Below are 21,871 nucleotides of genomic sequence, written 5' to 3'. Positions count from 1 at the left end.
ATTTTAGGGGTATAAGTCTGTTGTGTGTATTTGGTAAACTGTATGGGAGAATTCTGATTGTAAGGGTGAGGAACCAGACAGAGAGTGTACTAGGGGAGGAGCAGTGCAGTTTGAGCTGGAAAATGAATGGAACACCTGGTGTGTGTCTTGTTGTGGCTACCCACTCCTAAAAAAGCTGGGGAATAGACCTGGGTATATAAAAAAAGAAAATACAGTCTGAATAGACAGACCTATAATCTAAGGCTTTCTAGCCTTAATCCTCTTGTCTACTTAGAGGTATGCAGAACTATATTATGCAACATTTTCTTTACATAAGACAATGGGAAGTGATTTGAAGGAGATTTAGATGATATTTCTGACAGATAACATTACATATAGGGTCTCTCAACAGTGCACATTACAATCTGTAGGTAAAATAATGTAGTTTTTAAACGAGTTCTATGAAATAAATCAAATAGACTTATAGGACAATAAAACATGGCAAATTAATCACATACACACACATGCACCTACAAAACTTATTTAAGATTTAGATAGATCTAGATCTGAATTTGTACTTACATCAAATGTTCTATTTGTAGATGGTAACACTTCTTGTACAATTATCTCTCCTGTATTTGGTTTTATGAAGAAATACTTCTGACAATCACCGGTTTGTGTGATAGAGTAAGTTAGCGTATCCTGGAAGGTAAGAAAATTAGAATATCAACAAATGAAAGAGTTAAATATGCTTACCAAGTGATTTACTCAAAATATAGTCTAAACAAGTAAAAGTTGAGAAGCAAGATAATTTAGGTAAATGATGACAATGGGTTCATGATTAATATGATAGTATGAATGTGTTTTAAGAAACCAGTCATGCACAATAAGGATAAGAAACCAGTCATGCACAATAAGGATAAAACATTACTGACACAGGACTACATGAACTTTAGAAAATTTTTGGCTTATTCAGAGAGGGACAGACAGCATCCAAATCTCTGTACAGAGTCTTAAAGGTTGATGGGAGAAGGGGAAAAAAACTGTAACTTTTAGATTATCTTCAGATAGAAACCAGGTCTTCTACTAGGGGTACCTGAAGGCCAAGCAATGGTGTTAGACCTGGTAAGGGATAGTCTACTATACAAGAATAAGTGAAATCCAATTTCACTTACAAGACTTAGATCTCAATTCAGGGCTATGGTAGAACTACTACACAAAAATATCATCATCATCATTGTTTTAATATCCACTTTATCAAGACAGATTTTCTATGATTGCATGTTTTTTCTCTAACTAACTTTTACCTGTTTCTAAGCAAGGTAATATTTTTACATGGCCCAACATGTCTTTGCAAATTATTGGAAAGGAATGACATTCATTTAAAACAATCATGCAATATTAACACAAATGTACACTTATACATACATGCCTTTATATGAGGGGATGCCTAAAATTTCCTGGCTTTGGGTAAAAGAAAACACAGGAGGATCAGTTAGTCCTGATTTTATTCAACAAATTCCCCTCTCAGATACACACACTCATTGAAATGGTCCTTCAGTTATTCTAAGCCCTGTAAAGGAACTTGGAAGGTTGAACCTCCAAACAGACCTTTCAATGACACCCTTAAAGCCAGGAACATTTTAGCACCCCCTTGTACATATATATACACCAGGCTTCTTTCAGTTTCCATCTTCCAAGTTCACTCACAAAGATTTGATTGGTCCTAGGCTATAGCAGAAGACACTTGTGCAAGGTGTCACACAACAGAAGTTGAAATCAAGCCATGTAGTTGGGAAGCAAACTTCTTTACTACAAAGCTATGACTGCACTGAAATGTGTGATTGTAAAATGAACTTTTTAACTATATGGCCAAGTCTAGAACTGCTAGAGTGGGAAAAAAATGTGAATGGTCTCAAATCAACTGAAGTGCTCTTCAGAATTATTGCTCTTTGATGAAAGCCATCATTTAGTCATTAGTTGTTCAGGTCCATATCAACTATAATCAAGAAGAACTATTATCAAAGATGCTCCACCCTGGGCCCTTTTTGCATATCCAGAATTACATTGCCCAAAGTGTTGTTCTTTTTCTTTTTTCAGATTGTAGGTTGTGATTTGAAGAGGTTTAGAATAATAATAATAATGATAATAATAATAATAATAATAATAATAATAATAATAATAATAATAATAATAATAATAATAATAATAATAATAATAATAATAATTATAATCCTTTTCTACTCTAGGCACAAGGCTCGAAATTTTTTGGGAAGGGGGCCAGTCGATTAGATTGATCCCAGTGCACAACTGGTACTTAATTTATCAGCCCCAAAAGGATGAAAGGCAAAGTCGACCTCGATGGAATTTGAACTCAGAACATAAAGACAGACAAAATACCACTAAGCATTTTGCTCAGCATGTAAACATTTCTACCAGCTCACCACCCTAATAATAATAATAATAATAATAATAATAATAATAATCCTTTTCTACTCTAGGCACAAGGCTCGAAATTTCTGGGGAAGGGGGCCAGTCGATTAGATTGACCCCAGTGCACAACTGATATTTAATTTATCAGCCCCAAAAAGATGAAAGGCAAAGTTGACCTCGGTGGAATTTGAACTCAGATCGTAAAAACAGACGAAATACCACTAAGCATTTTGCCCTGCATGTAAACATTTCTACCAGCTTGCCACCCTAATAATAATAATAATAATAATAATAATAATAATAATAATAATAATAATAATAATAATAAGATGGTATAAACACACGCCAGAAAAGGTCACAGAAAACGAGAAAGCAACCATACTCTGGGATATGCCAATACATACAGATAGAGAAATTAAGGCAAATAGACCAGATATAGTTGTCAAAGATCATGAAGAAAAAAAATGCTTTCTAATTGATGTATCAATACCAGCAGATGACAACGTTTCTCTAAAAGAAATGGAAAAACTTTCAAAATACAAAGACCTGGAAATAGAGATAACTCGAATGTGGAATCTAAAAACAGAAACAATTCCTATCATAGTAGGTGCCTTAGGTATAATAAAAAAATATTCAGACAAATACATAACAAAAACACCAGGACTTACAAATATATATAACATACAGAAAATTGCACTACTGGGTACTGCACACATTCTACGCAAAACACTTTCAATACAGTAACCATAAGAGCACCACAGCAAACCACAGCACATACCCAAGGCGCACAGAGCTGCGCTCAGTAGTGAAGTGAAAGCACGTTATAAAAATAAAACTATTGAACGATAATAATAATAATGAAATTATTGTGTATAGTGCTCAGATGCACTCTTATTTCTGGCAAAGTGGTTGATTCAGTAATTTATTTTCATATCACAGTGAAAAGAATGAACTAACTAAACTCCTCATCATACAATACAACCTATTGCATAGAAATAAAATGGATTTGAAACTAAATTATCTTATTAAATGCAGTAAGCTGATAACTATTATACAGACCTTTAAACTAAGGAGTTTTGTTTTGTTTTTTTATAAGTGGAAATTAATGGAAAATTAGAAGAATAAAGATGGCTTGCCACAACAAAACTTTCAACTACTTCTCTCATATCACACACACATTCATGCATGTATGCACACTCCATCTCTCTCTCGGTCACACACACACACACACACACACACACACACACACACATGCACACATTCACATGCACACATTCACATGCACACATACATACACACACATATGCACATACGCTCTCTCTCTCTCTCTCTCTCTCTCTCTCTCTCTCTCTCTCTCTCAACCCTCCTCTCTATACATAAGAAAATGAAATTACTTACATTGTCACTATCAACCGCTTGAATCCTTCCAACTATTGTTCCTAGTTGTGAAAGAGTATCAGTCCGGAAACTATAAGATGGTACCTGAAAGCTTGGAGAATTAAGATTCCTCCTCATCTTGATGTAGATCTTTGTGGTGTCTTTGTGTGAAGGATATTGTGGATTATAAGCTTCAACAATCAGCTAAAAGAGAAAAGTGACATATATGAAAAGATTACATACAACAGACAAACCAAAGAACTGAGATCTTCAGTTATTTTGATATCACTTGAAGTAATAAATGATTATGAAAATTATATGTAAAATTAATACTTCCACGAATCACAGAAATCGATCTTGAAATGATTTAAGTTTAACTAGTGGTTTGGATGTTGCCCTCATGATCCCAAGACAAGGTGGTGGATTGTGTTTTTGAGTAAAATACTTCATTTAACATTGTGTTCCAGTCCACCTAGCTGAAGATGAGTAACCCCACGATGGACTCACATCCCATTCAGAGGGAGTGTTGTGATCTCACACATTTATATGTTATAGAAACTGGTTACCAGCTTTATGAATACTAGAATTCAAGACAGTAACATTCAGAGGTCATTAATGATGAATATAACATTAAGGAGATCAATATATTCCTGTATAAGTTGCAATTCTAACATGCATTAACTTTATCTAGAATAAGCCTAGCACCAATATCTCAAATATTGGTAAGTTGAGGCAATCATCATCATCATCATCATCATCATCATCATCATCATCATCAGCAGCAGCAGCAGCAGCAGCAGCAGCAGCAGCAGCAGGATCGTTGACATTTAACATTTGTTGTTCATGCTGGTATGGGTTAGACAATGTAAAGTTGAATTTTTTTTCCCCTATAGCCACATAAATTCTTAGAAAGCATGTCATTTGTTCACTTGGTTACTTTGCTTATACTTAAAACATTTTAAGAGAATATTCATAATAGACTTTTATAGTTCCATTTTACAGTTTTCTTCTAGGAAAGATATAACCAAAGAAGAAAATATGATTTTACTTGAAGGACATTAAGAGCAGACGTTTTACAAATGTAAAAATTCAGATATCTAATTGAGAACACATTTACAGTAAATTAACAGTTTGATGAATAGTTTCTAAATACTTTACATTATGAAGCAGAATGTACAATTTCCTGTAATTCAGACATCACATGGCCCCAGCAGACAAAACAGAAAAGATGTTGCTCTGGAGGATGCAATGGAGATGCACTGGAACAACTGCTCTGACTCACGAGGCTTGCACTTACGGATAGCCATCTCCACCCTGATAGTTGTGAGCAGGGATACAGCTGTCTTGAATCTTATAAGTTACTGTTTTTAACTTTGCCTCAGCTTTGATCAAGCCAACCTATGTTCAAAGGTATTTTTGATCTGACCATCCTCAATTTTTTTGATCAAGTATAATGTATCTAGGAATACACAATCAGGTATCTTTTTCCAATTTTCCTTATGATGATGATTGTTATATGAGGGAGATTTGACTGCCATTTCTAGCAAGTTGAACAATCACATAGAGCAAGAGTTTGACTTAAACATTTTAGAATCAGAAACTATAAGATATTTCTACCAAAATCTTATTATTGAATCAATAGAATGACAACATAATCAAACATGTTTGCCTTAGCTTTAAGTTTTGAATAAAATGACTTATAGATAAGTACATATATTTTCAATCATACATACATACATATTTATATATAATTTTATAAATACTTACAGTATACTCCATTTCACGTCCAGTCTTGAGGTCACTACGAACATAGATTTGCCCATTTCTATCAATTTTGAAATAACTTGGAGCAGAACCTTCTCCAGTGATTCTGTAACTAAATAAAAGCTTAAAAAAGAAATAAAATAAAAGAATTAGATAAAGCAGTGTAAAACATTACATACTGAGAGGTTTCTCTTAAAAGTTACATCCAAAACATAGGAATGTGAGGAATATTGGAATAAATGTGATGTGTTGTAAATCAGAGCACATAGTAATAAATCTGTAGGTTGTTATCAATCTGGTATTGTGTTTGCTGATCGGAAACTTTTAAGTAAGTCCTTTACTTTTCAAAAAATGTTTTCTAGAAATTTCTACAACTATAACCATTGCTGCTGCTGTTGCTGCTACTACTTCTACAACTACTACTAACGCTTATAATAATAATAATAATGGCTACTGATTTAGACACCAGGGCAGCAATCTTGAGGAGAGGGGGAGTAGCTGATACCATCAGCCTCAGTACAAAGCAGATAATCTATTTTATCAACCCACCAAAGGAAAAGTTGACCCTGATGGGGCTTGAACTCAAAAAGAGATGAAAGAAATAGTAATAATAATTTCTAACATAATACGACTAGGTGCATTCAAAGGTACCTGTGAGAATTTTCTGCATTGGACAGAACAAAAATGCATTTTATTATCTGATAGACCATTAGACTTAATTTTATATTGCTCCAGACCACTTAGCTATAAATGAATAAACCTGCAATGAATAGGCTTATAGAATATGGAATATACAATATATAATATAATATACAATATATAATATAAAATAAAATAAAATAAAAATGGATGGCACCATGAAAGAAAGTATTGAATGTAGATGAAATATTGAGTGTTCAATATAAAGGATCAAATATATAAATATAAATATATAAAGGCGACTTGAGTTTCAGGGCTATTTCCCTTCATAATATATATATGCAGGTATGTATATATATATATATATATATATATATATATATATATATATATATATATATATGTATGCAGGCATGTATATAAGGTGTATGTGAAATGTATACAATGTGTATGCACCTTCAAATCAGAGACAATGATGTAAGATGTAACTGAAAGTGAATTGTGAAACAGCTATAAGCATGCAGGATTAAATTTTGTCTCTCACCTCTGGATTTTAAATGATTATACACATTTACACAAACACAAAACACAGTGCTTACTAAGTAACCATTATTCACTCCAAAAGAAAACTAAAAGAAGGCTTTTCGGTTTATAAAATCAAAAATAAACAAATTACATCCTTTTTCAAACCATTGAGAATTTGTTATGATACATACCGGATTTGATGAAGTGACATCAGCTGCAATGACAAATGTGTTTACAGCTTCAGTCTCTTTTATAGTAACATTGTAGCTCTTTTGTTTAAAGACTGGTTTTACTGTTTCTTTAACATTGAATTGCAACATTGTTGTGTTGGATTTTGGGGGTTGACCATCATCTATGGCAGTTATGAGGGCCTACAATAAAAAAGAGGAAAACATCATATACAAGAAAGTTATCAAAGTATATTGTAAATTAGGATATGGCTTAACAAAAATGATAAAAAATGAGAGTTCAGCAGAAATATTATAAGAATATTTACTCTCATAATAATCTAGCTTAGACTTATTTAACAGGTTGCAGACAATGATGTACAATATTTTGTATCCTTAAATTCCGGAGGTTAGGTAAGGCTGATTCAAGTCAAGCTGTCACTCAACTAATTTGTTAATTAGACAATATTGTCTTGTCAGTGATTTCGTCTTTTTTAGATAAAGTTTCTGTTCTTGTCTTCCCAAAGTAACTATGAAAAAAAGTGGGTGCAAACATGGTTATATGGTTGAGAAGTTTGCTTTTCCACTATGTGGTCAAGGTCTGATTCTACTGCACAGTACCTTGAGGAAGTATCTTCTACCATTGCTCCAGACAAACCAACAATGCTAAAAGTGAAAGGTTCTAATTAGGAACAACATCCCAACCTGTGCTTTGAGTTTATGTGTAAAAAATTTCTCACAGCAATATATTTGCTACAAGGTTGCTTAATATTTGCTATAATATTTGCTTAATGTGTACATGTGAAACTGTACAATGTTTAAGTAACTTAAAATAAACAGTAAGGTAGTCATAATATTAAAGGAAACTAATTTGTTTATTTGAATATGAATGTGTGTTTGTGTGCCTGCATAGAATTCTATGATAAGCTATGGAGTCATACCCCAGTCCAAATATCCTTCCTTATATCTATTCAATGTCTCCTCAAAGGGAAATTATAAGTTATAAAAAGCATCAGTAACAAGAGTAGATTTTCTTTGTCACATTTTGACATATGGCAAAGCATTGTACTGAAGAAGACCTCCACCGAGCCAGACAAACATAAAATATGAACTCAAAAATTGAAAAATGATGATGGAAAAGAGGATGCTTATTCTTATCACTATGTCTCCCATCTATCATTATCGTCAACTGTATAATGGAGGATGACAATGCATTATATCTACCAATATAGTGAAAGCAGATAGAGTATATCTGTCTGTATTGAATCTTCCCATAACCCTCAGCTATCTTTATTACTAACCATCATCTTCTCTCCTATTACTGTTGCCTTGTCACTCATTAACATCTACTACATTCTCTTTCTTAACGACACCACGTTTGGAAATTATGAACAAAGACTCACACTTGTTGGATATGCCCAGAAAGTTAGAATGTTTAATATTTACACTTCAGACGTTTTTTGCTTATGTAGTTTCTACTTAATATCCTTATCAACAACAATCTACTACCCTTTCAACTCTTTTCTAGCAACCTTTCAGTCATGTCTCTATTCAATCTTCTTACCAAAAGTTTTTTTTTTTTTCAATAAAAGAACAGAAAAAAACGAAACAAAACAATAACAAACAATTAGATTGTTATAATAATAAAATATAATCTTACATCAAAACGTTTCACAGTGGTTGTTGTCAGACTATTCCGCAAATATATTATACCATTTAGTGGATTGATGAAGAAAAAGTTTTGCAAGTCACTATTTCCTTGCATAAAATATGTGATGTTATTCTGGAATATTGAAATAAATGACAATAAACATTTAGAATGAATAGAAACATGTTAAAATTTAATGAGCAGCCTTCAAAAAACAGAAGTCATGTTGATGATTTCTAGAAATAATGAAATCATGCTATACATGATTACTACTGACTAGAAATTTTAATAACTTTAGTAAATAAAAAAAATAATCAAAAATAAGTAAATATGTTTATTCTATATATCATTTTCTTTATTCCTTAATTTCAGATTCAAACAGCTAATCCAGCCAAATATTTTGAAGAAATGGTTATCACCCTTGTATTAACAGTTTATCAAGGAAAATCACATATTTAAAAGCAAACAGAGCATAAAAGGGATCTTTTTTGTAGTCTTACATAATTTTTTCCGGGACATAATTGCATGTTATTAAAGTCAAATGACATTTGACCTTATAAGCCTGAATTTCAGAGAGAAAAGAGAAACAGACCAAATGACAGCAGTTTCCTTGTTTTTCTTAGCAAACTCAACTACTGCATAAGGGTTCTCTCTAAAAGGTGTCCAATATTCCGTGAATTTAAATTACTTATACACTTGTCTTTATTTCAATTAATTTTGAAAATAATGAAAAAATAATTAAAATAAAAGACACCATTTCGAGCGTGGCCGTTTTCGTGCGGGTGACACGTAAAAGCACCCACTACACTCTCTGAGTGGTTGGCGTTAGGAAGGGCATCCAGCTGTAGAAACTCTGCCAAATTAGATTGGAGCCTGGTGTAGCCATCCGGTTTCACCAGTCCTCAGTCAAATCGTCCAACCCATGCTAGCATGGAAGGCGGACGTTAAACGATGATGATGATGATGATGAAGTTGGCGTTTAAAACAAAAATTAGCATGGATTTTTGATGGAAGGTATTTTAACTTATATCAATTTAAGACAGACAGTTTGTATTGGGCATGGTGATATTACAAAGGTAAAAGTTACAAGTGAAAAGAAAAAATAACATTACCTGGTCATTATCAACTGCAGTGACCCGAGTGACAGCACTGTTGATATTTTGGGTATCTGGAATATCAATTACTCTATTGACTGGAGCAATAAAATATGGAACAGAAGGATTGCGATCCACTTTTACTCTGATGGTTGCATAACCTTTTTGAGATGGTTTACTTACATCATAGGCTGCCAGACGGATCTAGAATCACAAAAGAAACAAGGGAAAAGTGAAAAAAAATAAAGAAGTTCTCTTTGCAACTAAGTATCTGCAAGTTCAATTCCGCTGTGTGACACAAGGAGAGTAGTGTTTATTCTTTTACTCTTTTACTTGTTTCAGTCATTTGACTGCAGCCATGCTGGAGTACCACCTTAGTTGATGGAAATTATATGAAAGCCTATTATCTATATGTGCATGTATGCATGTATGTTCATATCTTTTATTCTTTTACTTGTTTCAGCCATTTGACTGCGACCATGCTGGGGCACCACCTTGAACTTTTAGTCAAATGTATCGACCCCAGTACTTATTATTTTACTCTATTGGTCCCTTTTGTCAAACCACTAAATTACAGGGATGTAAATACACCAGTTGCAAGCAGTGTTGGGGGACAAACACAGACACAAAGAAATACACACACACATATATGTATATACAACGGGTTTCATCAATTTACATCTACCAAAACCACTCATAAGGCTTTAGTCAGCCTGAGACTATAGTAGAAAACTGAACCCTGAACCATGTGGTTGGGAAGCAAGCTTCTTACCACACAGCCATGCCTGCATTTGTTTAAACTGGTTAAGATAGTGTATCAAGTTGTGTCTGTATGCATCAAAAGGTAATTCAACCATTCAATAAATATAAATTTCTAACCCTTTAACTGCAAAATTAAATTTCATTGTTAATCCATAATGATGTTAAGGATTTTCTCAATGTATCTCAATGAAAAATAGTTTCAAAGACGACATTCCTCAATAAAAGATACAATGGTAAATAAAATGTTTTCCACTGTTAAGGGTGATAAAATTTTGGGTGGATATTTCTGATTTCTGCAATAAAGGACTTAAAATAAGTATAAGTTTTAAACTGAAATATGTACTGGATTTGGTAATGATCATAGCTGCAGTTCAATAACTGAAACCAGCAAAAAGGGTTTTTTCTTATTGTTTTGGAAGCTGGACTAGAGAAAAAAAATATACTTTCTGACAAATGTAAAGCTTATTCATTCATATTATTTTGAATTAATCATGTATATCACATAGATTTGAGATTTTGATGATGTTGTTGTCTATATTTAGAATGATATTTTGAGAATAGGTGTGAGAGACTAGATCTGATCAATCTGAACATAAAACAGATGGCATATTTGGGCCCAATATGACCAGTTTAAATGCTAAAGGGTCAAACTTTATTTTTTTCAGAAAAGTAAAAATCAAATTTTAATTAATATAAAACAAAAAGAAACACTAAAATGCCTTAATTAATATATTGAATGAAAAAACAGATGAATTAATTTGCCTATAGAAAATATATGGAAGAGGAAAGGTGATTTAGCAAGATTACATAGAAACACAGACATACTTATAAAAATAGTGACATACATAAAAGGAATTTCAAAGAGACATAACTATACAGAAGCAAATATATATATACTTACAATATAAGTTTCTGTTAAAAGAGCATCACTTTTCAGTGAGCGCTTAACACGAATAGAACCAGTATTTTCATTTACAGAAAAGAATATTGAAGATGGATAATTTCCAACAATTTCATATTTAAAAGTTCTCTGAAATTTGAAAATAATATTTGTTGTTAATGGGAAGAGATTAAAAGTAGAAAATTTGGATAAAAACTAACAATACACACACACACACACACATTCATGCTTACATATTTGTTGTTGGCACTCCGTCGCTTATGACGTCGAGGGTTCCAGTTGATCCGATCAACAGAACAGCCTGCTCAGGAAATTATCATGCAAGTGGCTGAGCACTCCACAGACACGTGTACCCTTAACGTAGTTCTCAGGGATATTCAGCGTGACACAGTGTGACAAGGCTGACCCTTTGAATTACAGGCACAACAGAAACAAGAAGTAAGAGAAAGTTGTGGTGAAAGAGTACAGCACGGTTCGCCACCATCCCCTGCCGGACCTCGTGGAACTTCAGGTGTTTTCACTTAATAAACACTCACAACGCCTGGTCTGGGAATCGAAACTGCGATCCTATGACCGTGAGTCCGCTGCCCTAACCACTGGGCCATTGCGCCTCCATGCTTACATATATATATATATATATATATATATATATATACATAAACACACATATATCTATATATACACATACATACATGCATACATACATGCATACATACATGCATACATACATGCACACACAAACATACATACATACATACATACATACATAGGAGCACTCCATCAGTTACGATGACGAGCGTCCCAGCTGATACGATCAACGGAACAGCCTGCTCGTGAAATTAACGTGCAAGTGGCTGAACAATCCACAGATACGTGTACCCCTAACGTAGTTCCCAGGGAGATTCAGTGTAACACAGAGTGTGACAAGGCCGGCCCTTTGAAGTACAGGTACTACTCATTTTTGCCAGCTGAGTGGACTGGAGCAACGTGAAATAAAGTGTCTTGCTCAAGGACACAATATGTTGCCGGGAACTGAACTCACGACCTTACAATCATGAGCTGAATGCCCTAACTACTAAGCCACATGCCTTCACACATACATACATACATACATACATACATACATACATACATACATACATGCATACATACATACATACATACATTGTGATTGTGCTGTGTGATGGGGTGTGATGTGTGTGTTGCTGGGATGGCTATCATCTGTCAAGATGAAACAATTATATATATACAAATATATATTGTGATGATGCATGACCCAGTGGTTAGTGTGTTGCACCCACGATTGCAAGATCATGGTTTCAATTCCTAGACCGGGTGGTGTATTGTGTTCTTGAGCAAAACTTCATCTCATGTTCCTCTGCATTCACTTCAATACCTGACATGTGGTACACTGTGAACCTGTTCAGGTAATGTTGATTTGGAGTGAGTGAGCTAATGTGTGACACATACATTTAATCTCTATAAACAAATCATTTGTGCAGGACACCAAAATGTATATCTAACAGTGTGTAGTTGGTGCATAGATTCAGAAAAGAATGCTGTAAATAACTGTTTAATAAATTTATAGATGTAAAAAAATATATATACATACACAGATATAACTGGTTAATCGTTTCAAATATAGATCTAGTGCTTCTGGCTCATTTCTGGAGGATATATATATCCATATACACTTTTTCTTTTCGCCCTTTTAAAGCTCAGCCAGGCTCATGGGCCTGGTTTCCTGGTTTCTATGATGTATGTGTCCCCCCCCCCCACCAGCTGGATGGGACACCAGTCCATTGCAGCTTTATTCAAGAAACAGGAAGAAAGAGTGAGAGAAAGTTGGGGAAAAAGAGTACAACAGCGGTCACCCCCCACCCCCGCCGCAGCTTCGTGGAGCTTTAGGTGTTTTCACTCAATAAACACACAAAACACCCAGTCTGGGAATTGAAACCGCAATCCTCCGACCGCGAGTCTGCTGCCCTAACCACTAGGCCATTGTGCCTCCACATCCATATACACAGCAGGAAATGAGTGAAAGAGAGAGAGAGAGAGAGATAGAGACAGACAGACAGACAGACAGACAGACAGACAGACAGAAAATGCTGTCGATATCTTTTGTTGTCTTACCGGTGGTGTTCCTGTGTCCTTGACTGTTGCGGTCGTCACAACTTCATTAACTGGCTCAGAGTCCAAAATACTAACTTCGTAATCAGGATTGATAAATACTGGGATGTTAGTAGAGTCTTTCACCTGTATTATTACTGGTTCACTAGTACTTTTACGTGGTTCACCACTATCTGTTGCTGTTACAGTAAACTGCAAGAAAGAATGGAAGCTCATGGTTATTTCTTATTTGGGCACAAAGTCAGCAAACTGAGGATGGGGTTCCATCAAATAAACATTATATTTTACAACAAGTACTTTATTTTATCAACCCCAGAATAATGAAAGATAAAGTTGACTTTGGCAGGATTTGAACTCAGACTATAGAAAACCATAACAAATTACTGCAAAAACATTTTGTTTGACACTCTAATGAATCTGTCAACCCATCATACTTGAAAAAAAAAACACATTTTAAGACTAGGTCTAAAACTTAATGACATGGGTCTAGTGAGTATATATATATATATATATATATATATATATATATATATATATATATATATACAGCAACATAATTATCATTATCATCACTTAACATCACATATCTATTTATCTATCTATCCCGCTCTCTCATTCTGCCCCCTCTCTCTCTCACTCTCTCATATATATATATATATGAATATATATATATATATATATATATATATATATATATATATATATATATATATATATATATATATATATATATATATATATATGTATATATATATATATATATATATATATATATATATGAATATACAGACATGCATACATACATACATATATATAATTATAAAAAGTGATTGGCAAAATGCCTTACAACACACTGAAACACTGAAAATAGTCGCCAAAAGTACTAAAACCCTAGTTATAATTATGTATATAATTATTAATATAATATTTGGAAAATTTACCTATAAGGTTTTATTTTCGTGCTGACCCCTGATTAAATTATGAACGATTTTATCTTTATTATATTATACATATATATATATACATATATATATATATATATATATATATATATATATATATATATACACATATCCATAATATATATATATATATATATATATATATATATATATATATATATATATATATATATATATATATATATATATATATATATGTATGTATATATATATATATGTATGTGACGCATGCGTACGAACAACCATGCTACATGGCAGTGAAACATGGGCTGTAACTGCTGAGGACATACGTAAGCTCGCAAGGAATGAAGCCAGTATGCTCCGTTGGATGTGTAATGTCAATGTGAATACCCGTCAGAGTGTAAGTATCTTGAGAGAAAAGCTGAACATTAGAAGCATCAGTTGTGGCGTGCAAGAGAGACGATTGCGCTGGTATGGACATGTGGTGAGAATGGAGGAGGATAGCTGCGTGAAAAAGTGCCACACCCTAACAGTTGAGGGAACCCGTGGAAGAGGTAGGCCCAGGAAGACCTGGGCTGAGGTGGTGAGGCAAGACCTTCGTACATTGGGCCTCACCGAGGCGATGACTACGGACCGAGACCTTTGGAAATGGGCTGTGCGTGAGAAGACCCGGCAAGCCAAGTAAGATCGTTGCCAGTGCCCCTGGACTGGTTCTTGTGCGGGTGGCACATGAGATGCACCATTTTGAGCGTGGCCGTTGCCAGTACCGCCTGACTGGCTCCTGTAGGATTTTCGAGCGAGATCGTTGCCAGTGCCCCTGGACTGGCTTGTGCGGGTGGCACATAAAAGACACCATTTCGAGCGTGGCCGTTTTTGTGCGGGTGACACGTAAAAGCACCCACTACACTCTCTGAGTGGTTGGCGTTAGGAAGGGCATCCAGCTGTAGAAACTCTGCCAAATCAGACTGGAGCCTGGTGTTGCCATCCGGTTTCACCAGTCCTCAGTCAAATCGTCCAACCCATGCTAGCATGGAAAGCGGACGTTAAACGATGATGATGATGATGATGATATATATATATATATATATATATATATATGAACATATCATCATCTTTACTTAACATCTGTTTTTCATGCTGGCATGGGTTGGATGGTTTTTCCAGTGACTGGTATAGGCAGTAGCTGCACCAGGTGCCATTGTCCGTTCTGACATGGTTTTTATGGCTTGATACCCTTTCTAAAGTGAACCATGCTATAGAGTGTACTTGGTGCTTTTAATGTGGCAACAGCACCAATATCAATTCTGCTGTGGCAGACAGGTCCTTTGTGTGTGTGTGTGTGTGTGTGTGTATGTGTGTGTGTGTGCGTGTATACATACATACATACATACATACATACATGCACACACACATACACACACACACACACACATATATATATATATACAAACATACATATATCAATGTATATGTGTATATATATACACACACACATACATACACACATGCACACACATACATACACATGCCTGTGTTTGTCTTTGTGTTTTTCCACCACCACCACTTGACATCTATTGCTGGTTTGTTTATGTCTTTGTAACTTAGCAGTTTGGCAAAAGAAACCGACAGAATAAGCACAGGTCTTTAAAAATATTCATTGGAGTTGACTAAACCCTTCATGGTGGCATCCTGTCATGGCTACAATACAATTACTGAAACAAGTAAAAGATCAAAAAATTTTTTGTAAATGGAAAGAAATCAGGAAATACTTACACGGATTGTTGTAGGGGCCATTCCTTTTAGGGACTTAATGAGTAGGAGCTTTCCATTTAGGGGTAAAACCAAGAAATATTGCTGAGCAGCAGACTCATTGCTTATTGTGTAAGTGATTAGATCCTATGAAAGTAGATATTGAAGTTTTAATATAAATAGATATAAATAACACAGTAAAACACTAAAAATATAAATAACTTATCAGGCATCGTATGCAGTTCAACCAGGACCTCTACCCACTTGTCATTCCTTTATCTTCTTCTCCCATAATATTATCCATAATTCCATATGAGCTAAATTACTTTTATCCACCCTGTTTCCATGACATGAGAGAAAACTAAAAGATAAACCTCTTCAGACACAGTATACACATAAAATATGCATATTCTTTTCTACTCTAGGCACAAGGCCCAAAATCTTTTGGGGAGGGGGGAGGGGGCAGCAAATTAGATCGACCACAGTACGCAACTGGTACTTAATTTATCGACCCTGAAAGGATGAAAGGCAAAGTCAACCTCAGTGGAATTTGAACTCAGAATGTGAAGACAGACGAATAAAATATATATATTGATTAAATAATGATGAGCTGCTAAAAAGCACAAATATACAAATTAAGCTGTCTACTGTGATGAAAGCCTAATTTATATATTCTTTGTATAGTAAATGAATATTTTGTACTACCAATTAGAGGAAGACATTAGTTATGTCTGCTCTGACGAGTGGTCAACTGACAGTGAAATGGGCCTGCAAGAAACCCCCTTCCTGTTCTATTTTTTCAGCCAATTATTGAAGGAATATGTTTCCATTCATATTTCTTTCATAGCTAGGCATTCTAATACTTAAATAATACTATTTTAGATTACTTAAAATATGTTGTTGACATATTTTAACATCTAAAGACAAATTCATCCCCCTAAGAGTTCACTAGGGAAGATACTGAACAACTAAGGTGTTTTTACATTTACCACAATTGAGAATTTATTCACTATAATAAATGCAGTGAGTTTACCATTAAATGTTAAAACATGTCAGAAATATATTTCAACCACCCTAAAGTATGTTTGTTTCTCATCACTACTTAGTACTGCTATTTCTCTAATGTGATTGTTTTTTATTTAGATTTTAGCTCCTTAGTTAGGATTAGGATGGAGTACAGTCATTATTGTTAAAAGGAATCCCACCATAGAAGGAAGGTTTTTATAGTAACTTCAACATCTGATATAGCCCTCAATGCCTTGAAGATTTGAACACGCTCCTGCTGCATGAACCTGTACATAAAATAATATACGCATGGGCTCATATTATGCAAATGCTTGTATATTCATCAGAACAATGAAATGCAAGGTCAACTTCAGCATAATACAAACTCTTAAAATGAAGGATGTTATCTAAAAACCTCAAGGTACTTTGCCTGATCTTTCCATCAATTTTGCTATCCGCCATCCAATAGCAGCAATGATTTCTAACATTGTCACAAAGTTACAAAGGATTGGGTGAAGCAGATTGACTTCAGTATTTGAGTGGTCTTTATTTCGTTGATTTGAACAGAATACTTTATGGATTGAACAACGAAACTGCCCCAAACAGAACGTAAAAAGATGACATAAAATATTATTTCTAAGGTCACAAATATAGTTGATGGTCACAAAAAGCAAGTCATTTTTTGACATACCATAATGTATTTTGTTTCCTGACATTTCTGCAATCCACGACCTTGTAAAGATCATCAGAGACACAGACAAAACACAAACCATGTATCTATTGTTTGCCAGAAAACTACTCTATTTACTGCACAATATAGAGTCTAAGCAACAGTAGTAGTCGTAATTCTGTTGCTACACAATATTGATGTTGTAATTGGTATAATTAAGCTTCCTACTGAACCACAATTTGTGATCTAGCGTGATGAGCATTTTTTTTTTTGTCCCTTCTGTAAAATAGTCTTTATCTGCTATTCATGTTTGTTCTTATATTATACTGAATATAATTTTGTTAAGCCAAATAAATAGGTTTTCTGTACTGCATGTACCCCTAAATTAACATCTAACTTTCCAAAGTTTGCTCTCAATTTTTTTTGTCACGGTTTCTAAGGTCCCAACGATAATTGGTAAAATTGTGATTGTATTAACTTCTTTGTTCCAACTTTCAAAGATTTCATACTCCATGTCAGTATAAAATACTAATTTTCTTTTTACCTTTTTCTTGATTCTAACATCAAATGGGCATGCCACTTTCATTATAAAACGTAGTTTCTTCATCTTTCAACAACTACAATATCCATTATCATAATCATCATGATCATTATCAACATCGTTACTATTATTATCATTATCATCATTGTTGTTATTTCTGCTATGACAATGCCACAAAAGAAGATTAAACTGATCCAAATATTCAAGTTGTAAATTATGTTATCAACAAAAAGAAAAGCTGGATTCAGTCTGATTTGCACTTCAAACATAAAACAATGGTTACAACTACAGCAATAGTATAAAATATATCATTATACAAACTATTCTGAAAAGAAACTTGCTCTTACCCCTACAGAGTCAACTGCTTGGAATTTCATAATTTCAGAGGTTACCTCAATATTAGGATCAACAGTTCTCATAAATGGTGTATCTAAAAATAATGGACCCTGCATGTTTCGATCAACATATATGGTTATAATATCTGTGACTCTTTTGGATGGTACAGCTGAATCATAGACAGCAACTCGTAACTGCAATATATAAAATTTGACATCATAAGATCAAACAAAAGATAAAGTTAAACTCAACGTCACTAAGTTTCCTTATATACTGTCATAACTTTGACATAGTCAGATATGGCATATCATCCAAATTCTCTGTACATTCATTACTCTCACATACATGTATACATACACGGGCACCAACATCTACAGCAACACTCACACAAACATTATATATATATATATATATATACACAAACATATGTATGAAACAATTTGGTGTCACACTGAGGTAATTATATACAGTCTGTCATACCGGCCATGATGAAATACCACAAGGTATAGAAAATACGTATTCGCCTTTATATATTTAATCCATTATATTGAACACTCAATATTTCATATATTCAATAAGACATATTCCATATATTCAATAAGACATTCAATACTTCATTTCATTGTACCATCCATCTTTTTTTATATTATATATTATATATTCCACATTCTCTATCCCACATTAATTTTACAAGAATATAAATAAAACATAAAAAACAGAGTTGGAACCCTTTTAAATAATATATATATATATATATATATATATATATATATATATATATATATATATATATATAAGAAAGGTTTCTTTCAGTTTCCATCTACCAATTTCATTTACAAAGCTTTGGTCAATCCAAGGCAGTTGTAAAAAACACATAGCAAAGTGCCATGCAGTGGGACTGAACCCAGAACCATATGGATGAAAAGCAAGCTTCTTACCACAGAGACATGTCTGCACCTATATAAATATGTATTTATATTTATTATTATTATCTAATTGAATGCCTATTGGATACCTTAAAGAAAACTACCTTTATGTATATATGTTTTTATGTACATATCTGGTTGTATATACCTTGTATATAGATGTCTGTAGGAATATTTTTGTATATAAGTATGTAAGTTTTATAAAGAAGTACTTACATAATTGTTTACATGTAGTTATGTTTACTTCATAAATTATGAGAATTACATTTATTTATTTATTCAGCTGTACTTGTAAAGTACATGCATGAACATTGAAATCCATCTCTGTATTTGTGTATATATTATGCATATAAATTTAGGTGTGTATGTATGAGTATATATATATTGTGTGTGTCTGTGTATGTCAAGCGATGGGGTGGGGACAAACACAGACACACACACATAAATATATATACATATACATACACACAGACACACACACACACGTGTGTGTGTGTATAGTTGTTCCCAACTCTGGTGAGTGCAGGGTTACATAATTGGGGTGATATCAAACATCCTGTTGAACCCCTAGTGCAAAACTGATTAGTAAGACTGGCTGTAATGGATATATAATATTGTTTACATAGATTAATATATATAAGCATATACTGATTCATGTTATTGAACAGTTACATGTTGTAGAACCTTTCAAATGTCGAAAGGTAAATTAACATGTATGCATATAAGGTACATAACTGCAGGTAAAAAGTTTGAAACAGTACTTAGTGCTAGGGAAGGGAAGAACTGAAGTATTGCTCATACATGTGGAAGGTGTAGCTAATATTCATGCAGATATCTTAGACCATCTGCAAAACAAATTTTTCCAGTTGATTATCTATGACACATTCATTAACATGCTGCATACATCTATTAGCTCACCAGGATGCTGTGGTTGCATCTATCTCTTCTGTTGATTCTATACTGGCTTCTATTCTTCTATATAAGAGAATATGTACCACCTCAGCATGCACCTCTGTTTGATATCCACTAACTTCCCTTCTGGTTGTTGTCCCTACCTTGTCTCACCTAGTAAAATTAACACCAAATATTTTTCTCTGTCATTTCTCAGAAATAATTGAGAAACATCTCCTTCTAAATAACAAGAAAATATTTTTAAGAAAAGAATTCAACCTACCGTATATTTTTTAGAACCTTCATTTTGTAAGGATACTTTGGGGCTTATGTCTCCTGTATTTTCATCAACTTTGAAGAATGTTGGGGCTGATATATCACCAATTACTTCATACACTAATTTTCCCTAAAACAGTGAAGTTGAAAATTAAGTAAGAGATGAGAGAGGGGGAAGAGACAGACAGACAGAAAGAGTAAGAGAGAGGTGGGGAGGGAATAGAGACATAGAGGCAGAGAGAAAGATTGAGAGGAACAGAGGAAAAAGAGAGACAGAGAGACAACGATGGAGAAAAAGAGAGACAGAGAGACAGTATCAGACAGGTAGAGTTGTATGGTGGGAAAAAGAGTGAAGAAGAAAGAAATAAAAAGATAGGACAGACTTTCTACTGTAAACAAAATTTTGTATTTTCTAGTTAGAAGAACAAACTCAACCAAATTAAAAAAAAAGTTCCAAAATGCTTTAAAGAAATAATGCTTCTTTAATTGAACACAGAACAGATTAAAAACTGCAGTGACATATGAGCTCACATTGTACAAGCTCAAGAACCCTATTGTTCTTTATCTATGGTTCTTCAGTAATGAAGATATAATAAATTTTAAAGAGAAATTTATCGACAATTTTGTTAAATTACTACTGCAGCTATTTAAGAATTTGATAGTAAATTAATGAAAACTATCAAGAGATTAATGACTCTTTTTCTCAAACAATTTCCTTAGCAGTTAAAATATTTTAACTGTGACAGAAAAGTGGACAGATAAAAATAAATAAATAAATGTTTTTCAAAACAAATTTTACAACTTACAATGAGATCAGAATCAGCAGCTTGAATTTTTCCAAATGGAACATTGACTGCAATTTGTGAAGAAATATTGAAGACCTGGTTAGGGATGCTTATTACAGGCAGTGTATTTCGCACAACTGTGATTATCACACTGGCATTGGATTTTTTGGGTGGATTGCCTGAGTCAGTAGCTTCAACAGTTAACTGAAAAGAGAAAGTTTTTTTGTGTTTTTGAAGTTTTCATTATCTAACAAATAAAAGTTATGGCACTAGATGAAGCTAAATAAATGTAATGTCAAGATTATTGTGGAACTTTGTGTGCATAGTTAAACAGATTTACATAAATGTGA

At 33.7% G+C, this 21,871-nt stretch overlaps 1 protein-coding gene across 1 annotated transcript in view; it reads right to left on the bottom strand.

Annotated features, from left to right (window-relative positions):
- LOC106874390 (uncharacterized) overlaps positions 1-21,871 on the bottom strand; it is a 390,389-nt gene that overhangs the window by 82,376 nt on the left and 286,142 nt on the right. The window contains exons 136-147 of the mRNA XM_089352838.1: positions 21,543-21,725; positions 20,744-20,866; positions 18,655-18,837; positions 16,116-16,238; positions 13,423-13,611; positions 11,290-11,418; positions 9,645-9,830; positions 8,545-8,667; positions 6,909-7,088; positions 5,557-5,676; positions 3,811-3,993; positions 562-681 (exon numbers count right to left, since the gene is read on the bottom strand). Coding sequence (XP_089208964.1) covers positions 562-681; positions 3,811-3,993; positions 5,557-5,676; positions 6,909-7,088; positions 8,545-8,667; positions 9,645-9,830; positions 11,290-11,418; positions 13,423-13,611; positions 16,116-16,238; positions 18,655-18,837; positions 20,744-20,866; positions 21,543-21,725 — 1,842 coding nt within the window. The remainder of the gene's footprint in view (positions 1-561; positions 682-3,810; positions 3,994-5,556; positions 5,677-6,908; positions 7,089-8,544; positions 8,668-9,644; positions 9,831-11,289; positions 11,419-13,422; positions 13,612-16,115; positions 16,239-18,654; positions 18,838-20,743; positions 20,867-21,542; positions 21,726-21,871) is intronic.

The sequence above is a fragment of the Octopus bimaculoides genome, chromosome 5 (assembly GCF_046866305.1).
Source record: "Octopus bimaculoides isolate indiv1 chromosome 5, ASM4686630v1, whole genome shotgun sequence".
Lineage (NCBI taxonomy): Eukaryota > Metazoa > Mollusca > Cephalopoda > Octopoda > Octopodidae > Octopus > Octopus bimaculoides.
This window is presented reverse-complemented; position numbering and strand designations above follow the sequence as displayed.